Source organism: Triturus cristatus, chromosome 1_2, assembly GCF_964204655.1.
Source record: "Triturus cristatus chromosome 1_2, aTriCri1.1, whole genome shotgun sequence".
NCBI lineage: Eukaryota > Metazoa > Chordata > Amphibia > Caudata > Salamandridae > Triturus > Triturus cristatus.
The window spans coordinates 868,854,933-868,880,165 of record NC_140580.1 but is presented as its reverse complement, the minus strand read 5'-3'; the positions used below and the strand labels follow the sequence as shown (position 1 = coordinate 868,880,165).

Sequence of the window (25,233 nt, the reverse complement as noted above, 5' to 3'; positions counted from 1 at the left end):
CTTGGAGGAATAATTGACAGTGATTATCAGGGAGAGATTAGGGTGCTCCTGCTGAATAGCAGTGAGGTTGACTTACTGATACACCGCACTGACCGAGTGGCTCAATTACTCATTATGCCTGTTTTCAGTGGTCCATTAATGAAAGGCACTGCCCCAACTTTGCTCACTGTACGAGGCCAGAAAGGTTTTGGCTCTACGGATAACCCTGGGGCTAGGGTTTGGGTGCAGTCGCCTAAAAATCCCCCTGAACAAGCAGAGGTTATTGCCACTGGTCAGGACAATACCATTTTGGTTATGAGACCAGGGAAAGATAGCTGGGAGGCGGTCCCGGCTGACAAATGTTATTTACGAGAATGATTAATGCCTGTATTTGATTCTCTTTCAGATCATTCTTTGGACTGTTGCTGCAGGATGTGTCGGTACTGGACTCCTTTTGGGATGGTACGACGGGAAAGGAGGGATCCCGTCAACCCGGGATGAACTGAGAACCCGAGTGTTGCGTTCCTTCGCTGCGTGGGATTCATCATCGAACTTTTGGACATCATTAGCCAAGAGGGTGACTGATGCCCCTCACTTCTGTTTGACACCGATGAGATCTGTACATGATATTCTGGCGACCTGTCTGGTTGCTGTCCCTGCCTCGTTGGAAACCCTAATTCACATTTTTAATGTTTCAAAGGCTCGTCCCAATGTTCTCCTGGGTGATTTTGCTACCCATGTATATTGCCCTTTATGCACTGAACTGCCGAACGAGCCACCCCCCATCCAGTCCCAAATAGTTACCTATAATATCACACAAGGTGATTTATGCTTCTTTCTTACGTGTAATCCTAGTGCGATCTCTGAATGTCTACGCCTCAAACTAAAAGGCGCCACTTCATTTACCGCTCATGAACGGACTTTGTGCTTTCAAAGGACACCGACCACATGTGTTTCAGTTCAGAACAATATGACTTGCAATAGTTTGGTAGTTACCCCCAGTCATTATCGCACGATGTTACTACTTGCCGGATGGCTTTTCTCATGTGGTAATACTTCCTGGCCATATGTCCCTGCAAACATTTCTGAAGGCCCTTGTGCTATTACAAGACTCAGTTTGTTAATGTTTTCATCACATCCGAATGCCAACTCTCGTGTGATTCGAGATACTGTGATGTTACAGGAGGATTGTGACTCATCTTTGCATTTATATTCCCAGTCTGAATACCTTAGCCTGGCTATTTCAATTATTGGTGTTCCTGCTCTGGCAGTTTATAATGCCAAATCCATTGGGAAAATGGCCTGTTGGATGGTGAAATCCATTAATCATACTTCTACAGTCCTGTCCGACATGTTATTAGATGCCCAGGGTGAACGTAGGGCCATTTTGCAAAACAGAGCGGCCATTGATTATCTTTTGCTTAAACATGGACATGGTTGCTCCGATTTTGAAGGTCTCTGTTGTTTTAACTTGTCCGATCATACACAATCCATACGTGCACACATTGACAAGTTGCGTGATTTAACGGAAGAAGTTAGAAAACACGTTGACCAGGGCTGGTTTGACTGGCTCTTTAATTGGTTGCCTGACGTACACATGCTACGTCAAACATTAGGTGGTATTCTGATTGCTGTTGCTGTTTTGATTTCTATCTGTTGCTTTATTCAGTGTATTCCTTCACTGCTTCCATTCTGTACGCTCGGTACTAGACATAGATCAGTTAGCTTTGTTTCATATTATTCTTCCACAGATGTTAGCTCCATTTAATGAATGTATAATAGACTGAAGTCAAGGGTGAAATGTACTGCTCGATTTTCCCGGCTCTCTTGTGATTAAGGGGACTAATGTGACTTCAGTCTCTTTCCATCCAAGTCTAAGGGTTAGAGTAGTGTATAGAGCCTATTTATTAGGCACTTCGACATGATCCTGTGTTCTTCCCCATAGATTAGGGTTTGCACATATATCCTAGAGGATAGATCCGTTAGTATTAGGGGTAATCTGTTCTATAGTGAGGGTATTTCATGGAGTCGTGCTGAATCCAGGCCTGGTAGGCCTTAAACGGGAGAGACTCCATCTTTCTTTCCTCTCCGGCAGCTTGGAAAGTTTCTAGGTCGAGGGTGATGTTTTAGTTACGAGGTGTTATTCGCTTGGAGAGAACCGGTTCAGGCCGGCCCTTATCGAAGGATTGTATTTTTCTTCATGCCGAAGACACTACATCAGGCCGGCCGGCTGGGAACGTGTCCTTGGTACGGGGAGGTACAAGAATTTGGTGGGCGGCAGGTTACGGGCTGGAATTTTCCATGAGAAAATGCACCTCTATATTAGTGAAAGTCTGAGGCAGATACTAGCACTTGCTTTTAGTCCGTAGGCGGCACCTGGCCGTTAGCAGTAAAGCTACTACTTATTCCAGGGAAGACAGATGACAAACCTGAAGGTGGAGAAAAACCGAGAGATAGATATTCTTCTAACAAAATAGCCAAAGAAAAGAGAGTAGCCGATGAGGAAGAGGTCCCAGTGACTCGGAGAAGGAGAAGGGAGTAGATCCGTGACTGCGGAGGTGTGACTTCCAGGCGAAGCCGAGGCACAGGCGAGAAGGGAACCTAGATGACCATTGAGTGCAGGCTACATACGACCAAGGTGATGTCAACCCCTTTATTATTAGAGTGTACAACTTAATCTATCACTTTTCTTTGCAGGTCATATGTGATATGTATTATGTTCTGTGAGCGTGTATGTAGTGACTAAATAAAGTATCCAGTTTGTAGTGAATCAACATGTGCTGCGTGTTCTTGTATAAGAGGGTAGCCTATTCTTCTAGTCAGCTGTGACTTGATATGAACAGATGTTAATCCTGATCAGGTAAGTGGTAGCTGAATAAGGGAGAAAGGAGCCCCTCGAACTGGGGAACAGGTTATGCTCAACTAGCAGTCTTTGTGTGATCTGATACATAGTAACACTGGTTCCCTTGGTGTATGTCGTGGTAATTATAGGATGAACTTGTGCTAAGGCTGCCGTCTGGGCAGGAAGTCCTGGGTCCGTTTGGGACCGCGAGGCTAAGGCTGCCGTCTGGGCAGGAAGTCCTGGGTCCGTTTGGGACCGCGAGGCTGAGGCTGCCATCTGGGTAGGAAGTCCTGGGTCCGTTTGGGACCGCGAGGCTAAGGCTGCCGTCTGGGCAGGAAGTCCTGGGTCCGTTTGGGACCGCGAGGCTGAGGCTGCCGTCTGGGTAGGAAGTCCTGGGTCCGTTTGGGACCGCGAGGCTGAGGCTGCCATCTGGGTAGGAAGTCCTGGGTCCGTTTGGGACCGCGAGGCTAAGGCTGCCGTCTGGGCAGGAAGTCCTGGGTCCGTTTGGGACCGCGAGGCTGAGGCTGCCGTCTGGGTAGGAAGTCCTGGGTCCGTTTGGGACCGCGAGGCTAAGGCTGCCGTCTGGGCAGGAAGTCCTGGGTCCGTTTGGGACCGCGAGGCTGAGGCTACCGTCTGGGTAGGAAGTCCTGGGTCCGTTTGGGACCGCGAGGCTGAGGCTGCCGTCTGGGCAGGAAGTCCTGGGTCCATTTGGGACCGCGAGGCCGCCACTTGTATTATAAGAGGTCTTGATATATATATATATATATATATATATATATATATATATATATATGAGTAGGAATTCCCTGTCCTTAGGTGGTATGTATATATGTGGTTTCTTAGGTGTGAATAGGCCCTAGGGAGGGGGTAACGTTCTGGCTGGGTTAGAGAGGCTCTGTTGAGCGGGTTCTATCTGATCCGAAAACCCAAGCAGAACATTTGGCGTCACGAACCGTTTACGAAACCTGTGTGCGTTGTGGTTGTCTTGTGTTTGCTTTCGGCGCGTGCGTGGTTTTGTTTGCATTTTATTTTTGTATACTTGTGTATATAGTTTTTTTTTTTTTTTTTTTTTTCCTTTTCTTCTTTCTTCTTTTTTTTTTTTTCCACGATGTTTTCTAGAAGATCTAAAACTACTTTTAAGTTGCCCGTTGATATTCTCGGATGGGATTCAACGCCTTATGAAGCCTTGGCCCGTGAGTGGGCTGATTCTACTGGTTTGAGTGAGAATTGGAATTCTTCTTTGGAGCTGGCGGAGCCGGCTAATGTGATTACTTGTTTGCAGAAGGCACCCATATCGAAGGGTGAAGAGATTCCTATTTTGGGGCGCAGAGGTTGGATTGTTCTGTCTGCGTATCGGATTCTACATGAGAGATTGTTGAAATTACAGAGATCTCTTAAAGATGTGGAAGCGCACTTTGTTGAGATTCAGAATTCTCATACTTTGTTGCGGTGTCAAAATAAGTTGCTTGTTGATAAGCTGGAGACTTACCAAACTATTGCCGAAAGGGCTGCTGTGCGAATTGCTCGTTATAAATACAAGAACAGGCGCGGTCGGGTTTCGACGCGAAAGGTGCGTCTGGTCGTGGCGAAAGCCGGACTGGATTGGAATCCTGATGAATGGGATGGTAATATCTGGAATTCGAGTGATTCTTGTTCCTCGGGTGAGGAGTCTGTCAAGCGCGAGTCTTCTCGTTCCCGTCATGATTGTAAGTCTGCTTCTCGCACCTCTGATGGTGCACCCCGTGATTACGCTCGTTCTTCGGGTGGGATCGATACCTCTTACACTGATTATCCCTCTACGAGTACTGATCGGGCTCCTTGTGATGCTCGTCCCGCGGTCTCTGCGCATCCAGTTTTTCGTCGGAAGTTGCAGCAGTCTCCCGCTGCTCCGCAGGGTATTTCTTTGGACTCTTTAGAGGACTTTACTCAACAGGAAATTAGTGATATTTTGCAGCGATTTCGGCAGCGAGCTGGTGAGACCTTGCTCACATGGATGGTGCGCCTTTATGAACTGGGCGCTGCTGGTATTATGTTAGATATTGGCGATTGTTTGAAGTTTTGTTCCTTGAGTTCGGATTCTACTGTACAGGATCATTTTCGTAACTATAATGGTGGTGGTCAAATTTCTTTGCTTCAATTGGCGACTGAGGGTTGTAATCAAAAGTATCCTACTGAGTCTGATTGGCCTGTGAATGACAAACCGTGGTATACTTTGCGCGACGCTGCACAACGTCTCAAAGAGGAGGTGATGAAAACGGCAATTTTTTTGGGTACTGCTGACAGGTTGCTTGATGGTTTGTTGACATCTTCTGTGCGGAATCGCATTATTCGGTCTTCCCCTGTTGCCTATAAGCAGGTCATGATGACTTTATTGATTAATCAGACTGGTAACGTGTTATCTACGGTTCTGGAGTTGGTACGCCAACTCGGTGAGTTGGGTGAGTGGTTTAAACCTGAACGTCAGTCCCGGCCTGACACCCGTACTCCTGGTGAAAATAAACTTACTAGGCGTGATATCTTTTCTGGTCTTCTAGCTGATGGTGTGCGTAGGGAGGACATTGACGGTGAGACTACCGCTCGTTTGTGGGAGTTGTTTCGCAAACGGGGTTTGGATCGGAAGGAGGGTGCCCGGCGTGTTCGGACCACTGAGTGTGATCGTGGTGGTTCTGACGGTAGCGGTGATGACGACCGCCGTGGGCGCTCTGTTCATCGTGATGATCGGCGTTATGTACGTGATGTGTCCCCCCGTCGAGAGGGAGACAGGGAGAGAGAGGGGGAAAGAGAAAGGGGGAGAAATGATTATGTTTACAGCAGACGTAGAGATGATAGGGATCAATCCCCTGAGTTGAGGAGGAGAGAGGATCGTCACAGTTTGGTCGATCGTAACCTGCAGTACAATGCTGAAGACTCGAATCCGTTCCGTACGGGGAATGGATATGAACAGGAGGTATCGATACCTAAGAAACGTGAGAGTCTTTATCCTGATTTGTCCTGGTACACAGAATGCAGTAAGAATGACTAGGAAATAGGTCAAGCTCCGGTACACAGATGGGCTCACCGAGATGATAGACCCTATGTAGATATTGATATTTATTGGAGACATCGTAATATCCAAAGGGCCCGAGCATTGGTAGATACAGGAGCGGAGGCCACTCTTATTCATGGAAAATCAAAGAAGTTTACAGGTCAGCCTTTTACTATTACCGGATTAGGTGGAAAAGAAACCCCTGCAGTTCAAACTTTGCTTGAAATAAGAATAGGTAGAATCCCTAGAAAAGAATATTCTGTACTAGTGGTGCCACTCTTAGAATTCATAATTGGAATTGATATCTTGAAAGGAATGACGTTGCATCTAGATGATGGGTGTTACCAATTTGGAACCACGCATTATATATCGTCCAGACCTATACGGGTTGGTCGTTTAAGAATGCCTCCCATACAAGTTCCCCAGGCGACAAAAGTGGTTTGTCAGAAGCAGTATCGTATTCCAGGTGGCCATGAGGAGATTAGTACCACTATTCAGGAGCTGGTGGATGCAGGTGTTATAACCTCGGTTACTTCTGCTTGGAATAATCCTGTTTGGCCTGTACGTAAGAGTGATAATTCTTGGCGCATGACTGTTGATTATCGAGAATTGAACAAACACACGCCCTCTTTGACTGTTGCAGTGCCGGATGTTATTACCCTAATTGAAAGAATCCAAAAGCATCCAGGTACATGGTATGCGTCCATTGATATTGCTAATGCTTTCTTTTCTATTCCTATTGCCCCTGAGTGTCAGGAACAGTTCAGTTTTACGTGGAACGGGCGTCAGATGACGTTTAGGAGTCTTCCTCAGGGCTATGTGCATAGTCCTACAATATGTCACCGGCTGGTGGCAGAGCATTTGGCTGAGGTACCGGTTCATTCCCAAATTCAGATATGTCATTATATTGACGATGTTTTGATCCAAGGCGATACACAGGAGGAAGTTCAGACCCAATTGGACAGGATCATTGAGTGCCTGCGTGGGAAAGGTTGGGAAATCAACCCAGATAAATTGCAAGGTCCGTCCCAGTCTGTAAAATTTTTGGGTATTAATTGGCATGAAGGGCACCGTGAAGTGATCCCTCAGGTTAAACAGAAGATTCTTGATTTTGCAGTTCCGAGGAATAGGAAAGAAGCCCAGAGCTTCATTGGCCTGTTTGGTTTTTGGCGCCAGCATATTCCTCATTTGAGTCAAATATTGGCCCCCTTGTACCGGGTCACGCGTAAAAAGAATGCATTTGAATGGGATGAACCACAGCAAGATGCGTTTAGTCTGGCAAAAGAAGCAATTCAACATGCTCTGGATTTATGGCCTGTACGTGATGGTGATGTGGATTTGAATGTGTCTGTACAGGGCCCTTATGCAAATTGGAGTTTGTGGCAGAAACAAGGCAGGAGTAGAGTACCGTTAGGTTTTTGGACCAAAAAGTTACCTGATGCTGGTGAGCGTTATACACCCTTTGAGAAACAGTTACTTGCTTGTTATTGGGCTCTGGTGGATACCGAGCAATTGACTTTGGGACATGATATAGTTTTGCGCCCTGAAATTCCTATCATGCAGTGGGTTCTGAGTTCGCCGAAAACTCACCGAATTGGACATGCTCAAGAGGCGAGTGTGATTAAATGGAAATGGTATATACAAGATAGGGCACGTGTGGGCCCGAAAGGAGTTGCTTCTTTACATGAGCAGGTGGCGCGAGCGCCGTCGACTGAGACTGAGAGTGAATGTTCCGTACCTTTAGCACAGGAGTCTCCTGTCAAGTGGGGTAAGCCTTTTGATGATTTGTCCGCAGCGGACAGAAACCATGTTTGGTTCACGGATGGTTCAGCGAGGTTTATAGGGACGACACGGCACTGGAAGGCGGTGTCCTATAATCCGGTCACACAGAAATTGCTGAGCACAACTGGTGAAGGTAAAAGCAGCCAATTTGCCGAGCTGTACGCTGTTTATCAAGTTTTGAAACAAGAGTTACCTGGTACATGTCATATTTTCACTGATTCTTGGTCTACTGCCAATGGACTGGCTGTTTGGTTGCCGACTTGGCATTTCCATAATTGGAAGTTACATTCCAAGGAATTGTGGGGAAAAGAGTTATGGCAAGAGATTTGGGAGATGCTCCCACAGAGTACTGTTACAATCTTCCATGAGGATGCTCACACCCCGATAGATTCTCTTGACAAATTTTTTCATAACATTGCAGATGAGAAATCTAAAATTGCTGAGGCAGTGGTGGACAGGCAAGATTCTGACATTGCGGGATTGGCGAAATGGGCACACCAGAAGGCAGGACATTTTGGAGAGAAGGCCACTAGCAGGTGGGCTGCTGATCGAGGAATTTATATTCCCCTAGATTTAATTAGAAATGTTATCTTACACTGTCCCGTCTGTCAGCATATCAGACAGCGTAAAGTGCCCCAAATTGTTAAAGGTCATTTACATCGCGGAAAACTGCCCGCTCAAATTTGGCAGATTGATTACATTGGTCCACTTCCTATGAGTAGGAATTGTCAATATGTTTGCACTATTGTTGATACATACAGTGGCCTGCTGGTACCCCTTCCCTGTAAGCAAGCTACCCAATTGAATACCATTAAAACATTAGAATTGATTATGATGTATTATGGTGTGCCATTCCAAATTCAATCTGATAATGCATCCCATTTTCGTGGAAGATTGGTACAGGAATTCTGTGCGGAAAACAATATTGAATGGATATTCCATATACCCTACTATCCACAGGCCTCGGGCCTGGTGGAGAGATTGAATGGCCTGCTAAAGGACCAGCTGCGTAAGTTAACAAATGACAAGTATAAGAATTGGCGAGACTTTTTGCCTCAAGCGTTATTGATTTTGAATAACCGTCCTTTCCTAAATGCTGAATCCCCACTTATGCGTTTGTTTCCTCCGAATGTTGATGCTAAGCCCAATGAAATAAGAGAGACTGTGACGTACTGGGAAATTACTCCTGGAGCTTTGGCTCCATGTAGAGCGACCCCAGGGTCGGCAGGTTTAGACTTGCATGCCATGGATGACACCGTTTTAAAAAGTAAGGATTGGGTCATCATTGCTACCGGTGTTGGTATTCATATACCACCTGGGAATTTCGGATTAATCGCCCCTAGATCGGGGCTGGCTGTAAAAGGCATTCAGGTGCTTGGAGGAATAATTGACAGTGATTATCAGGGAGAGATTAAGGTGCTCCTGCTGAATAGCAGTGAGGTTGACTTACTGATACACCGCACTGACCGAGTGGCTCAATTACTCATTATGCCTGTTTTCAGTGGTCCATTAATGAAAGGCACTGCCCCAACTTTGCTCACTGTACGAGGCCAGAAAGGTTTTGGCTCTACGGATAACCCTGGGGCTAGGGTTTGGGTGCAGTCGCCTAAAAATCCCCCTGAACAAGCAGAGGTTATTGCCACTGGTCAGGACAATACCATTTTGGTTATGAGACCAGGGAAAGATAGCTGGGAGGCGGTCCCGGCTGACAAATGTTATTTACGAGAATGATTAATGCCTGTATTTGATTCTCTTTCAGATCATTCTTTGGACTGTTGCTGCAGGATGTGTCGGTACTGGACTCCTTTTGGGATGGTACGACGGGAAAGGAGGGATCCCGTCAACCCGGGATGAACTGAGAACCCGAGTGTTGCGTTCCTTCGCTGCGTGGGATTCATCATCGAACTTTTGGACATCATTAGCCAAGAGGGTGACTGATGCCCCTCACTTCTGTTTGACACCGATGAGATCTGTACATGATATTCTGGCGACCTGTCTGGTTGCTGTCCCTGCCTCGTTGGAAACCCTAATTCACATTTTTAATGTTTCAAAGGCTCGTCCCAATGTTCTCCTGGGTGATTTTGCTACCCATGTATATTGCCCTTTATGCACTGAACTGCCGAACGAGCCACCCCCCATCCAGTCCCAAATAGTTACCTATAATATCACACAAGGTGATTTATGCTTCTTTCTTACGTGTAATCCTAGTGCGATCTCTGAATGTCTACGCCTCAAACTAAAAGGCGCCACTTCATTTACCGCTCATGAACGGACTTTGTGCTTTCAAAGGACACCGACCACATGTGTTTCAGTTCAGAACAATATGACTTGCAATAGTTTGTTAGTTACCCCCAGTCATTATCGCACGATGTTACTACTTGCCGGATGGCTTTTCTCATGTGGTAATACTTCCTGGCCATATGTCCCTGCAAACATTTCCGGAGGCCCTTGTGCTATTACAAGACTCAGTTTGTTAATGTTTTCATCACATCCGAATGCCAACTCTCGTGTGATTCGAGATACTGTGATGTTACAGGAGGATTGTGACTCATCTTTGCATTTATATTCCCAGTCTGAATACCTTAGCCTGGCTATTTCAATTATTGGTGTTCCTGCTCTGGCAGTTTATAATGCCAAATCCATTGGGAAAATGGCCTGTTGGATGGTGAAATCCATTAATCATACTTCTACAGTCCTGTCCGACATGTTATTAGATGCCCAGGGTGAACGTAGGGCCATTTTGCAAAACAGAGCGGCCATTGATTATCTTTTGCTTAAACATGGACATGGTTGCTCCGATTTTGAAGGTCTCTGTTGTTTTAACTTGTCCGATCATACACAATCCATACGTGCACACATTGACAAGTTGCGTGATTTAACGGAAGAAGTTAGAAAACACGTTGACCAGGGCTGGTTTGACTGGCTCTTTAATTGGTTGCCTGACGTACACATGCTACGTCAAACATTAGGTGGTATTCTGATTGCTGTTGCTGTTTTGATTTCTATCTGTTGCTTTATTCAGTGTATTCCTTCACTGCTTCCATTCTGTACGCTCGGTACTAGACATAGATCAGTTAGCTTTGTTTCATATTATTCTTCCACAGATGTTAGCTCCATTTAATGAATGTATAATAGACTGAAGTCAAGGGTGAAATGTACTGCTCGATTTTCCCGGCTCTCTTGTGATTAAGGGGACTAATGTGACTTCAGTCTCTTTCCATCCAAGTCTAAGGGTTAGAGTAGTGTATAGAGCCTATTTATTAGGCACTTCGACATGATCCTGTGTTCTTCCCCATAGATTAGGGTTTGCACATATATCCTAGAGGATAGATCCGTTAGTATTAGGGGTAATCTGTTCTATAGTGAGGGTATTTCATGGAGTCGTGCTGAATCCAGGCCTGGTAGGCCTTAAACGGGAGAGACTCCATCTTTCTTTCCTCTCCGGCAGCTTGGAAAGTTTCTAGGTCGAGGGTGATGTTTTAGTTACGAGGTGTTATTCGCTTGGAGAGAACCGGTTCAGGCCGGCCCTTATCGAAGGATTGTATTTTTCTTCATGCCGAAGACACTACATCAGGCCGGCCGGCTGGGAACGTGTCCTTGGTACGGGGAGGTACAAGAATTTGGTGGGCGGCAGGTTACGGGCTGGAATTTTCCATGAGAAAATGCACCTCTATATTAGTGAAAGTCTGAGGCAGATACTAGCACTTGCTTTTAGTCCGTAGGCGGCACCTGGCCGTTAGCAGTAAAGCTACTACTTATTCCAGGGAAGACAGATGACAAACCTGAAGGTGGAGAAAAACCGAGAGATAGATATTCTTCTAACAAAATAGCCAAAGAAAAGAGAGTAGCCGATGAGGAAGAGGTCCCAGTGACTCGGAGAAGGAGAAGGGAGTAGATCCGTGACTGCGGAGGTGTGACTTCCAGGCGAAGCCGAGGCACAGACGAGAAGGGAACCTAGATGACCATTGAGTGCAGGCTACATACGACCAAGGTGATGTCAACCCCTTTATTATTAGTGTGTACAACTTAATCTATCACTTTTCTTTGCAGGTCATATGTGATATGTATTATGTTCTGTGAGCGTGTATGTAGTGACTAAATAAAGTATCCAGTTTGTAGTGAATCAACATGTGCTGCGTGTTCTTGTATAAGAGGGTAGCCTATTCTTCTAGTCAGCTGTGACTTGATATGAACAGATGTTAATCCTGATCAGGTAAGTGGTAGCTGAATAAGGGAGAAAGGAGCCCCTCGAACTGGGGAACAGGTTGTGCTCAACTAGCAGTCTTTGTGTGATCTGATACATAGTAACACTGGTTCCCTTGGTGTATGTCGTGGTAATTATAGGATGAACTTGTGCTAAGGCTGCCGTCTGGGCAGGAAGTCCTGGGTCCGTTTGGGACCGCGAGGCTAAGGCTGCCGTCTGGGCAGGAAGTCCTGGGTCCGTTTGGGACCGCGAGGCTGAGGCTGCCATCTGGGTAGGAAGTCCTGGGTCCGTTTGGGACCGCGAGGCTAAGGCTGCCGTCTGGGCAGGAAGTCCTGGGTCCGTTTGGGACCGCGAGGCTGAGGCTGCCGTCTGGGTAGGAAGTCCTGGGTCCGTTTGGGACCGCGAGGCTGAGGCTGCCATCTGGGTAGGAAGTCCTGGGTCCGTTTGGGACCGCGAGGCTAAGGCTGCCGTCTGGGCAGGAAGTCCTGGGTCCGTTTGGGACCGCGAGGCTGAGGCTGCCGTCTGGGTAGGAAGTCCTGGGTCCGTTTGGGACCGCGAGGCTAAGGCTGCCGTCTGGGCAGGAAGTCCTGGGTCCGTTTGGGACCGCGAGGCTGAGGCTACCGTCTGGGTAGGAAGTCCTGGGTCCGTTTGGGACCGCGAGGCTGAGGCTGCCGTCTGGGCAGGAAGTCCTGGGTCCATTTGGGACCGCGAGGCCGCCACTTGTATTATAAGAGGTCTTGATATATATATATATATATATATATATATATATGAGTAGGAATTCCCTGTCCTTAGGTGGTATGTATATATGTGGTTTCTTAGGTGTGAATAGGCCCTAGGGAGGGGGTAACGTTCTGGCTGGGTTAGAGAGGCTCTGTTGAGCGGGTTCTATCTGATCCGAAAACCCAAGCAGAACAGGAGGGACCTTTTTTCTTTCAGGAGGCTTGGACACAGGCACAGAACATGAATTATGTCTTCCCTATGGTTGCCACACAATCCATGGCTCCAGGGCTTGTTTTCCATTTGGGAAGACGGCAGGACAAGTTGATCACCCCCAATCTTGATTTTAAAAAAAACAGAGTTTAGTGCATGCATTGAAGGTACAAGTTAAGTAGCTCTGAGGTGTCAGCTGATCGTATGAAGTGAGGGTCATCCAACCATGGCTTCTTCTTGCGAGACTCGCTTTGTCTTCCATTGAGGAGAACTTTTTTGCGCTTATTTTTGCTAGTCTTTTGAACTCGTTTTGGCTAACGTGCAGGTCCCATACATCGCTCAGACCTAGGGTTTTTAGCACGCTTGACAGATAGCGATGCCCTGCTTGCCATCGTTTTGTGTTCAGATTGGACCATAGGTGTTCCGCTAAGCTGCCCTCTTTTGATGACCTCAGCTTGTGGCAGCACATTAGGAAATTCTTCATTCTGCCCAGTGATTGTTTACAGATACCCAGTTCCAGCCTGATTTGTGCCGGTGACGTGAACGATGGTAGCTGGAAGACTGTTCTAAAAAATGTTGCTATGATTGTGTCTAATTGGCCGCTGTCCAGTCCTTTTAGCACCTCGCTTCCATATGTTAAGGTTGGGATGACAGAGTGTAGGAGCGAATGTTGGGCCGAGTAGTTTCTTATGGATGGAACTGAGAGCAAATGCTAACGCTGTTCCTTTCTTTTTTTGCTCTCCCAGGTGGCTTTTGTATCTTCCGTTGTTGTTGAAGAGGACTCCTAAATACTTGTGGCATTTGGATTCTATAATACTTTCCGAATTTAAGACCCATGCCAGCTTTTTAGGCCTTCCCGGGCGAACCGCCAAACTTTTTGTTTTCTTATTATTTATGTGGAGTTCGTTCTTATTTGAGTATGCGGCAGTTGCGTCCATTAGCCTTTGTAAACCTACCTTTGTGTTTCTTAGGAGGACCACGTCGTCGGCATATAACCATTAACAACCATGAAAAGACTACAACAGATTCAGAACTCGGCTGCCAGACTACTCTTGCATATCAAACCGCAAGACAACATCTCACCTGCCTTGAAAGCCCTGCATTGGTTACTGGTTGCCAGACAATCAACGTTCAAGCTGCTTTGTATCACCCACAAAGCAATACATGGAATGGGACCGCTCTTCATCAGGAATAAAATCATCAAACACATTCAACAAAGGAACCTCCGCTCTAAAGTGGCACCTCGCCTCAAAATCCCAAGATACAAGAAAAAAAAAACATGGGGGGCACATCCTTCTCTGTTCTAGCAGCCAAACTATGGAACTCTTTACCCACCCAACATAAGATCCAGAATTGGCTCTTCCACACAGAAGCACCATACGCAGCCAGAAATGTACAGCATATCCCTCTGTATATAGGCATTTATTTTACTATAGATATGTACCCATCTTTGTGTATTGCTTTGTATAAACATGTACAATAATTCTGATGTTAAAAAATAAATAAAAATAAAATTATAAAGTACTATAACACTTGAAAACCAGAGTTTATCTAATGCATGTTTTTACTTCCGTTATGCATTTATATACCTTCCATGTACTTGGATCTATATATTTATTACTTTTCTCCTAAAAAAGCATATCCAACGCAATACCCTATTTCTCATCCTATACCTCTATCAATATCTTTAATCTACATATACCTACCTCCTTTATGCATCTATATACTTTCCATGTACTTATGGATCTATATATTTATCACTTTTTTCCAATTCAGCATATCCAATGCACTATCCTATTACTCACCCTGTACTTCTCTCAATATATCTTCTACCCCAAATTTCTGACTCATCTCAAACTTCGTCCTACTACTCTGCCCAATGCACAACCCTATTTCTCACCCTATACCTCTATCAATATATCCTCTATATCCACTCTCTCATTTATACCACAAAATAACCCTTTCTAGACTCTCCCATACTCTACCCCTCCTTGCATCATCTGACACCACTTTTACTACACTGATCCCCCAAAACAAGTTTTTCTAAACTCTTCCCTCTGACTCATCCCCTCCACATCCCCTTTTTACTCATCCCAAAGCATCTTCCTACTGCTATGACCTCCCAAAGAAAAAAGTCTAAATCCTTCACTCTTCTATCACTCCACTATCCTTTTCAATCAAAATACCAGACTAACATGTTCACTTCTCAAATTTCATATTTCACAATACTAATTCAACACTAATCCTCAATGGGTTCCGAAGTAGCGTGCTACTCGCCAATAACGCACTTCAACACCCCATCAGGGGTAACAAGTGCTATATAAATGCAAACCTTTTTCCATTTTCTATCCCTCCCCAACCCTTCTCAATCCAAATAACTGACTAACATATCCACCACTCAAATTACTATCATATTTCACAATACTAATGCCATACTAATCCTTATGGGTTCAGGAGTAGCGTGCTACTCGCAAAAAAAGCGCTTTGCCCTGGTCTCACCAACACTGCTAGATAACGTCACTGAGCCACTGCCGGCACTGCGACCTGAAGGCACTGTATGCGGCACCACTGCACTTCGTACCACAGCCCTGATGCCGGTGCTCCAGACTTCAACCGCACATAATTCGACCTGCAATGCGTGTGAATTCAAGGGCCTGACAACTCCTGTACCAACCTCTGGTACCGACACCTGCCGACGCTGGCCCGTCGAAAGCTCACCGTGACGTCCCGATGCCTTACATTTCTAAAGGTACTGTTTTGCAGGTCCCCCAACACCGTAGCTGGCCAGTGACACTGCGGTCAGCCAGACCTGTTGGATTTGTTTGGTCATGATGCAGTGATAGTCCCGGATGGTGCTATCTACTTCAAGGAATTGTATTTTTAGTCTATTTTTGCTTCATGAGCATTTTTGAATAATTCTATTTTGGATTCTTCTCGTTTTGGTCTTGTTTTACACAGATAAATATTGGCTATTTATCAAAAACTGATGTGGTGTCCTTTTGTAGTGTTTTCACTGTATTATTGTTGGTTATGTGCAAATGCTTAACACATTGCCCATGAGATAAGCCTGACTGTTCGTGCCAAGCTACCAAGGGGTTGAGCAGGGGTTATTTCAGAAGTGTAACTCCCTTATCCTGCTAGGAAGAAGGGTCCCAACTTGGACAGGGTAACAACCGGCCAACTAGAGATCCCCATTCTAACAGTTACCTAGTCCCACTGTTGAGAGGGAAGCGAAGTGCACACTATGCACTTTAAACACTGAAGGGAATCTTGCACTTCTTGTTCTTTTGTCTGCCATATACTAACTTGAGAAGAAAATGGATTAAACTAACATGTTGTAACATAGGGACCAGGACATTTTTAGCACTGAGAATTCTAAAATCTGACACGTCACAGCTCACAGTTTTTGGCCTTAGTAGTTATCTTTTTGCGGTGAGTTTAAGATGAAAGACGAAGAAGGGCTTGAAATGTTAATGCATTGATTTAATGACTTTTACTGCACTTTTAACATGTTTTATCCTAAGTAGCACCTAGTTTCAGCATGATTTTCACCTGCAAGTATTTTGTAGTGACACGTGAACTCGCACTGTATTGTACTGTATTAAATGATCTATGTGCTTTTTATGGTTTTCAACAGAAATACAAGCTATTTCATAATGATGATGAATATACAAGTTACAAAAGGAACAGATTGAGCCAATTTAAGAGCAAAAATAAGCCAAAACAAACCCCATGCTTTGTAGATTTAAGAATGAATTGATAAGAGGAAAAATTTGTCATGGAGTTAATATTTCCACGGTGAAATCATGAATAAAGGACCAAGGTTCCTAGGACTTAAATGGGCAAAATCGTTCACCTCAGTGCTTATCTTCCTAAATGTGATTAGGTATTGCAGCACTTGACACTTGAAAACACATAATTTCTTTTCAATTCTTGTTTTTATTTTCTTTTGTGAAAATCAAGCCCAAAATTCTCCTAAAATGATTGTTGATGCACCAAACACTAACTAGCACGAAACAGCACATCCCTATAAATATTGATAAAGTATATTTAGTAGTTGTAAAAAATCTTATTTTTCATAAACCGAGAAGAGAGTAAAAATGTATAACTTTATTAAATAGCATATATATCCTTAAGATGCAATTGTGTAATTTAGACAGTGGTCAACCCAATGTTCAAACAATTCTATGTATTTAATGCGAAATCACCCAAACGTCACTTCTTTTTCTCCTTATGGACCATTGACATTGAATCTCCAAGCACTTACGAGCTTCAAAATCAACACAAAATTGTCCTCAAAACATTTTGCTACCTCTGAAGGCAACCTTAAAAAAAATGCAGACTCAATGGGGCCTGCTCGCAAACTGCATGTTGTAGTGCCTATAGCGTTAGTACAATAGTACAAATAAAAGTACTATTAAATGCTATTCACAAACCTAAAATTGTAAATCTCCATCTCTCCTATCTTTTCTATGACATTTAAGTGTACTACTTAGGGCCTGATTACCAGTTGGTTGGTTAATTCCGACCCATGTGTAAACCCCTGTTTACACATGGGTCGGAATTATGAGTTTGCAGGTATTTAATGCATCCGATACCTATCGGATGCAATAAATACCTGAAGCCTTGTTAAAGTTCAGCATGTCAAGTTACAAATATTAGTTTATTATTTTGATGGCATTGGCTAGAAGATGATGGGGTTACCTGCTAACATAATTTTATATACTTGTTTCTGTAGGAAAAATACTTGAGAATCATGACATTGACTGATACTCAATGGATGGGGCAAAAAGCAATGAGAGAAAGGTAATTGAGGGGAAATTTAGTAGAGAAGAGTTTATAATTTGCGGTGAGGAGGGAACTGGAAAGGTAAGTCTGGTGGCTTATTTTAAGGTGTCCAGCACAATCCTGCCGAAATTTAACAAGGAAAATGTGTACGTTATTTACAATACCATGCAGATTATGGTGCCTCAAACACCAAAATACGTCCGTAATAGGTGCTATTTATCACACCCGATAAATAACGTACACCGTGGTATCGTTATGTATCAAGTGTGCAAAATAGCACCTATACTTGTAGTTAGGGCCTTAGTAGTAAATCTGAAAGGGAACAGGAGGAGTAGCTAAATGGAAGGGGTTCACGGAGGAGGAAGGAGTGGTTAAGGAGGAGTAGGGAGGGGTTTAGGAAAGGAAAAACACCCACCTATAAAAGAGCAAACCCATTGCTATTCAAAAGTTACTGCTGCCTAAAAGGGACACAAAACAGAAGTATATTACTACAGTTCAGAACTGTAGTAAGTACATCACCACACATGGCCAACCACTGGTACTGCAAGACCCTCCCATAATAAATAATGGAGGTAGGTACTTAAAATAAAATCCCATAGGATATAAGGTTGCATTAAATTACATTATTTAAAATAGTTAAACATATAAATAAATATAATTTAATGGTAAAACAAATATCAAAATTAAATGTATTTATTATTTTATTATGTTATTTAATTATTTAATGATAATATATTTATAATATATTTTACAAACCTTTTTTAAAATGTATAAATTAATGTAACATGGGTATATGTTATCTTTAATCAATAGGTACACTGATAAAAACATTCTGAAAAATAATATTAACTAGTTTTTCTTAAAGTAATAAAAAGTTAATAGATTAACAATCATAATCAAAGTACAAAATTGAAGGTGGAGCCAACGTTTTAATTTACATTAAAGTTATAGAATTGCCTGTTTTTTTCAAAACTCACAAGGAAGACCTTTCCATTAGTTTGTATCATTAACCTACATGGATTTGCCTCCTTTGCATTTCTGTTACATAGTAAGGCTATACGGTCTTCATTAGATGATCCTCGGCTGCGGTGCTTTTAATTCTGCACAAGCAGATTTTAGCAGTGAAAATTTCCGAGGGAAATATTCAAGGTCTGTGATAACTACACTGACCTCCTAAATCTTGATGGGGCTGGTAATAGGGCTGCCAACATCAACAAGAATGTGGTAAAGTGGTCATTCAGATTACATAGCTCCGAGTGTAATGGTACAGGAATATCAAGCTTTACATATCAACATAAAAAACTATTACCAGATATCACCAACCAGAATATCATGAACGTACGCATTTATATCCAAGCTTAGGCTTACTGTACTTAACTCCACATATATGTACCTTGATAATATATATCATCAAGGTATTTATATGTGAAATTAAGAATAGTAAATATATACTTACCAATATATACCTACCTTCATAATATTGTGGTTGCCAATGTTTTGGCCACAATATATTGACATAACCTAATTTTCATGTTTGATTTTCTGACATACAACCCTCAGATCATGAGCAGCTTGAACCACACCAATAATATATATTTTGTTGACAGAAATGCATTAATTGAAAGTCATATGATACTCAGTAAGGGACTAAAATATTATCAAACTTTTTTGACAAAACTTTCCTGATATACACTGCTTGTACTTTTTGCAGATAATACAATTCCTGGCATGGAATTTTTTGTTGTGATCGTTGTGCAGAAGATTAGAGCCACATGATTCAAAGAACTGCAAAACCATGCAGTGTCCAGTTACCAGGCAACTGGAAGCTGCCTCACCCTTTCCAGCCTGTAAGTCAGTCCTGGAAATGTGTGCAGGCCGAAATGGTACATTGGCATTGCTGTCACCTCCATTCACCTGGCTCCTTCCTTGAACTTGTAAGATTGGGAAAGGAAACTTGACTGGATTTTCAGTGCATGGGCAGGGTGGCATTTTGCCTACTGGAGCAGTCCATGTACACTGAAAAAAGGCAATTTTCTGGACCTTTGTTGTAGTTTGATGCCACTGTCAGGCGGTGGTGGCCGAGAGCTGATAACTTTCCATATCTTGTAGAAGTGTGGTTGAACAGGGCATGGCGATAATGAAGAAGGTTCAGGGGCCTCCCCGATGCAAGCACAGAAGCAGAGAGTCATACAGCAAGGTGACCCAGCACAGTGAACTCACTAGAATCATATATGCCATAGGGAAATTCCTAGGGCTGACATTTTCTGTAACCTTTGACAGGGCGACAGGTTGAATTAAATCTGTCATACATTTCTTCTAAAGAAATGGGCAGATTGGAGATGATACATCTGGATGGAAGTGAGGAGGATTCACAACTGCCTTCAATTGAGATTTGAAAGGGAGACCAGTAATACAAAAAGGACACTTAGATTTCTAATTCTTTCTAGAGGTATTGTCAGAGATCCCAGATGGTCAGATGAGTGCAAGATATAGGGGCCTGATCCAGAGCAACTCACCAACAGACCCTTTTATTTATTACCATTTAAACATGGCCATTGTCCTGCATCTAGCACTGAGCCATTGAGTTGGACAACAATAAACATCTGTTATTCAGCGCCAGGATACCCTTGGGTGAATGTGTCCTTTACACATACACATAATGTTATGTTAACCCCACCAAGGCACACAAACAATGGAGTTGCTCCCTGGTGACGTTGTGGCATCATGACAGTTATTGTGTTTTTAGATAATGTTAAATACAACACAAGCATTGCTGTAACACCGTCATAATTTCTCCACTAAATACATTGAGGTGCAAGATAGAAGTCTAGGACCCGAAAGACAGGCCTATTATTGTTAACATGGGCCTCCCTGCTTTAAGAAGATTTACAAATGATGGGGCTTTTTTAAAAGCCCCTTGCACCGCCATTGAATCACTCTTTCTGACGCAAATGCAGTGCTTCATTTGCTCCATATTTACATGGATGCAGATGCATCCCTTTTTTTAAGGTCCAGCCGGTTTTTACATGCATCAGAAACATCTGCGCTAAGTTAGATTTTAATTTATGCAAGGTAGGTATTCCATCAGAAACGCCTACTGTAAAACTACAGCAGTGGTATATACCATTTTTCTATTTCGGGCTGCTGCACTGCCAATGGGTCACAATCTCTACGCCTGCTAAACCTAGGCATAGGGATGACTCATTGGTTGTGCCCAAGGGACAAGACCAGCTGTGACATTACGTGCTGATGTCACACAAACAATAGGGTACTATTCCAGCTTGTATGCTTCACATCCAGGACCAATATGTTTTAGCACAACATGACTTTGTCACCTTTTCACGCTCTAATACATTGGTCCCGTTTCAATAGGTGATGCGTCTGTGAAAACTGACGCATTGTCTCTGTATTGTGATGCATTGCTGGAGTTCCGTTGGTTTTCCCACCAACTCCAGCAATGCGCCAAAAAACCTTGTGCCATGGTGCACCGTTGTGTAAATACGGGGCATCTATGGTGGCATAAGGGTTATTGCTGCAGGCGCAAGTAAACTGGTGCATCGCTGCTTTAACGCATCGATGCATCAGTTTCTTGTAAATGAGTCCCTATATGTGCTCCATTGTACCATATTTTTCAGTTGCTCAGTATCTATGCTGGAGAAGGGATTTTTCCATCCTCTGAAGTATATTACAATTCACAGTACCTGGGGATTTGTTTTGCAAGAGTAACTGACTTTGCAAGGTTTCTTATCAGAAGAACTGGAAGCAAGCAGCAGCAGCTTCAACCTGGCTCTTAAAATCTGATTGGAGACCTAGTTTACTGCCCTGTAGAGCGAATACAGCAGTCAAGCATGAGCAGACACCTCCTCGCTCCACAGACCACTGTACATAAAAAAGATATAAAAGATGCCAGCGATCGAGAAGGTCCAAGTCATTTGGACCCGTTGCTATAGGGATGCTGAGAGACGGCTCTCTGACTTCAGGCCTAATGCCATAAATGTATGCAGGGGACTTAGCATGACCCAGAATAAAATATTCAGAGAAACTAAGCTGTAATTCACATAATCATAATTTAGGAAGGGTTTCGACTAATTTGTTAGGAATGTGTGATGAACTATGACCGGGATGTTTCTAGCCTTCTCATTTTTATCCTTTTTGTTTGCTGAGTTATTAATATGTATTGTGCTATTTTTTACCATTATTGTTTGTAGGAAAATAGCACAAAATTAAATAATAAACATTAATTAAATATATTAAGCCACATGTGTGTATTTATAGGGGTGTGTGTGTGTGCGTGTGCACGTGTGAATGTGTATTTTAGTGATTCGGGTGTGGCTCCATAGTGTCACCCGTGTATAAATGATTCTTTGACAGGTTTGTCTGATTTATATCAACCTTACATGCAAGCATAAGTTAGCAGGAAGGACGAGAGACATCGATCTGTTTTTAGGTCGAGCCTGGGCAGCACATGCGCTGCTCTACAAGGAATTATGTATTCGAGTATGGACTTAAAGATCCGCCCACATTTGTCATTGGCTTCTGTCATTGTCCTTTGTAAATGCTGGCTTCTGATTCGTTAATAGGCTTGTTAGTCACTCCTTAATACCGCCTTGTCTTAATTTGTAACCTCCCATGAGGACTGGCCCTTTTACTTCTGTTGTTACACAGTATAACTATTGCAAAGCATTGTAACTCAGACTGTCAAGCCATACCTGATGCAATGATGGCAAATGAGAGGTATGCAATCGCCTCCTTCACATAGGTGTCGCCTTGCTTGTTCTGGAGGATGGCCATTGCCCGAGAGTGACAGTGGCTTTGCATCAGTTTCCTGTCTTCCTCTTTAAAGACTTCCATGATTGGCAGGAGACAGGAAGTGTCACCAATCTGGATGACTTTCTTAATGAGCTGCAATAGAAAAGCAAACAAACCTGTTAACATAACATAACATCACAGGAACACACTAGTTTCAGATGCTGTAAGAATAAAGGCATGCGTGCAATTAATTCTTCATTGTATGCAAATCCTCATATGTCCAAATGTACTAAAGCATTAGTACAATAACACCATTTCAATGTGATTCCTTTTGTATTATCAGTAGCTAGAGAGGTGCAAATTGTTGTTCCAGCAGCAAAATTATTTTTATTTGAAATCTTAGGGCATCATTAAGATGCTGTTGACAATAGAACATCCTCTGAAAAATGTACATTGTTGTAGCTGTCTACCTTTTGGTTTCCCTGTCTTACTTAGAGTGCAGGGGAAGGTCACTTCAGGGGTGGCTCTCTTTAGGGTGGCCTCTTTGACCGTGACATTGTTGCCATTGGCATCCATTCTGCCTAAGTCCACTGCTGGCATCTCGTGGGCCCGGAATGAAAAAGTCAAGAAATTTCCCCCAAATATCTGAAGAAAGAGTTGACCTTTGTTGAAAAGTCTGTAGAAATAACATGAGAGGTGGTAGTGTAGTCCCAATAGTACCCTGTCATGTAGGACCTACAACGTTTACGGATAAAATATACTGTGGGTCTGGTGGCAGACTGACTCTGTACACCCCCGCTGCATATATTAGCCTATGGTTTGCATTAGCTAGCTCGCAGTGCCACTAGAATCATCTGCTATCAGAGAGATTAGTGTTTGGCAACCCTAGAACACAATAACCTCAGACTCGTGGAAACAATATATTACTTTTCATCCAGTCACTCGTGCTTGCTTGTTTGTGCTCTCAGAGAGATACAGAGAAGAAACAGTCAAATGAACTTACAATAAGAATTTATTGTACAGTAGCTCCTCTCATGTAGAATATGCGCGCTGTTACAACTGTAACACAGTAGCAGAGATATAGAACCAGCAGTACAGTGAATGAAAAGAAATAGTATTGTTCTACCATTTTTCAATAGTCATGAACATATACATGAATAAGAAAATGCATTTATAAAATGAAGTGCCTGACTAGATGTACCTAAGTGTACCTAGCATGTGAGTAGGTGCTATATAGCCTAAGCCTAAGAGCCAAGAATCCCTCTAGGCTTTAGTCAAACCCCCAAACCTGAATAGTGAGAGTGTGGGACTTCGTCCTGGACATGAGCTGGACACCCCACAAGGGATCGTCAGACCACTGTCAGCTGGAGCTAAGGCATGCCAGAGCTGCAGCGTCTCTGGTCAGTGTGTCGGCTGTGTAGTCTCGGGTCCCTCCTGCTTTCTGATAGCAAGAGGTGCTGTATTTATACAGTCTATGTACGTGTGTTACCCATTGTTCAGTATGAGGATGACGTTGGGGATTAAACCTTGTGCGTTGATGGGAGAGGTGAAGTATACCCCCTGGAGAGTGTACTCATCAATTAGTCATATGTGCTAAGGATGACGTTTTAGCAATATCGATTGGGAAAAACCCACCCTCGGCATGGAACTAGGTGAAAGGTTTAGTCCATAAAAGGCTGCAGTCCTTATAAGGTGTGATGTCCGTATATGGCATTCTGTCCTTTTTTGGAGTTATGTCCTTACAAGGCTCGTTCATATGAAATAATGGGAGCTGATGTAGGGAAAGTGTGCGATGTTCCCTTGACCTATATTAGGGTACCGATATGAAATATAACAGTAGGTTCATCATGCTGCAAGTCAATGTGGACATTCCACCATTTCTTTCCCCAAAAAGCACATCCCAAACACGGATGGTGGGTGCTGGATCTGTTTTGGGGGAATAATGTCCACCTGTCAGACAACTTTACATTTGGCAATCTGGCCACTGTAGGGTGTCAGAAGCGCCGCCCCATAGCACTAGCCATTTGACAGACAGTCCACTGAGCTTAAAAAACACTCTGCAAGCATTTTGATGTTGAAGTTGCCATGTTTTCAAGTTTTTGTTTCATTAATTTATTGACAATAATTTTGCAAACAACATATAATTTTGCATTCAAATTTACTAAAAATGTAATAAGCTGAATTTATTCTTAGAAACAAAACATGTGTGTAATGAGCAGCTGGCAAACGTTCATCAACTTGTAAGCATGTCATTCATGTTCTAAAAGTGTTGGCAACTTCGTGAAGCTCTTCTCCTTAACTGAGGTCTTGATTTTGATGGGGGGGGGGGGGGTAAATGCCAATCCCAGCGCAAGCAGTGAAATCCGAGAATAACACAATTTACCATTAATGTTCCCCTGATATTCCCCGACAGTCGAAGTTGCAAGGGAAACTATGTAGTAAATTCCAATATGTGTGGAGTATGGTGAGAAAAACACAAAATAGCCTGGATACCTCTTGTTGATGTTTGTGATGTGCTGCAGAAATTGATAATTCATTCATTCATTGATTCACAAATCCTATATGTAATCCCCTATATTTGAGAGAACTCCAATATGGGAGTTATTTATCAAACTTTGTCAGTATTTACGGAGTGTGGTAAATTCCTCACCCTTCCTCTCCCACTCGAAATCAGGTTCTAAATTAGAGGAGGTGAAGCTTCATAATTTCGTTCATCTCTGTCTAGTTCAGTTTGTATACATTGCAGTGCAGCGTGGACATCTTAGAACCAGAATGCAAAGCAAATCATTGTTTAGGTCCACTTAAACGCTTTAGCGCCACACGTGTCTCTTTGTATCAGTCTGCATCCATTAACAAATCTGCCTGACCGCCCCAAAAGATGGCAGGATGACCGTCCCAAAAGATGGCATGATGTATGATGATCAATTAGTT

At 43.4% G+C, this 25,233-nt stretch overlaps 1 protein-coding gene across 1 annotated transcript in view; it reads right to left on the bottom strand.

Annotated features, from left to right (window-relative positions):
• The window catches only part of TTC34 (tetratricopeptide repeat domain 34), a 625,964-nt gene that overhangs the window by 434,836 nt on the left and 165,895 nt on the right, over positions 1 to 25,233 (bottom strand). The window contains exon 4 of the mRNA XM_085609186.1: positions 22,263 to 22,455. Coding sequence (XP_085465312.1) covers positions 22,263 to 22,455 — 193 coding nt within the window. The remainder of the gene's footprint in view (positions 1 to 22,262; positions 22,456 to 25,233) is intronic.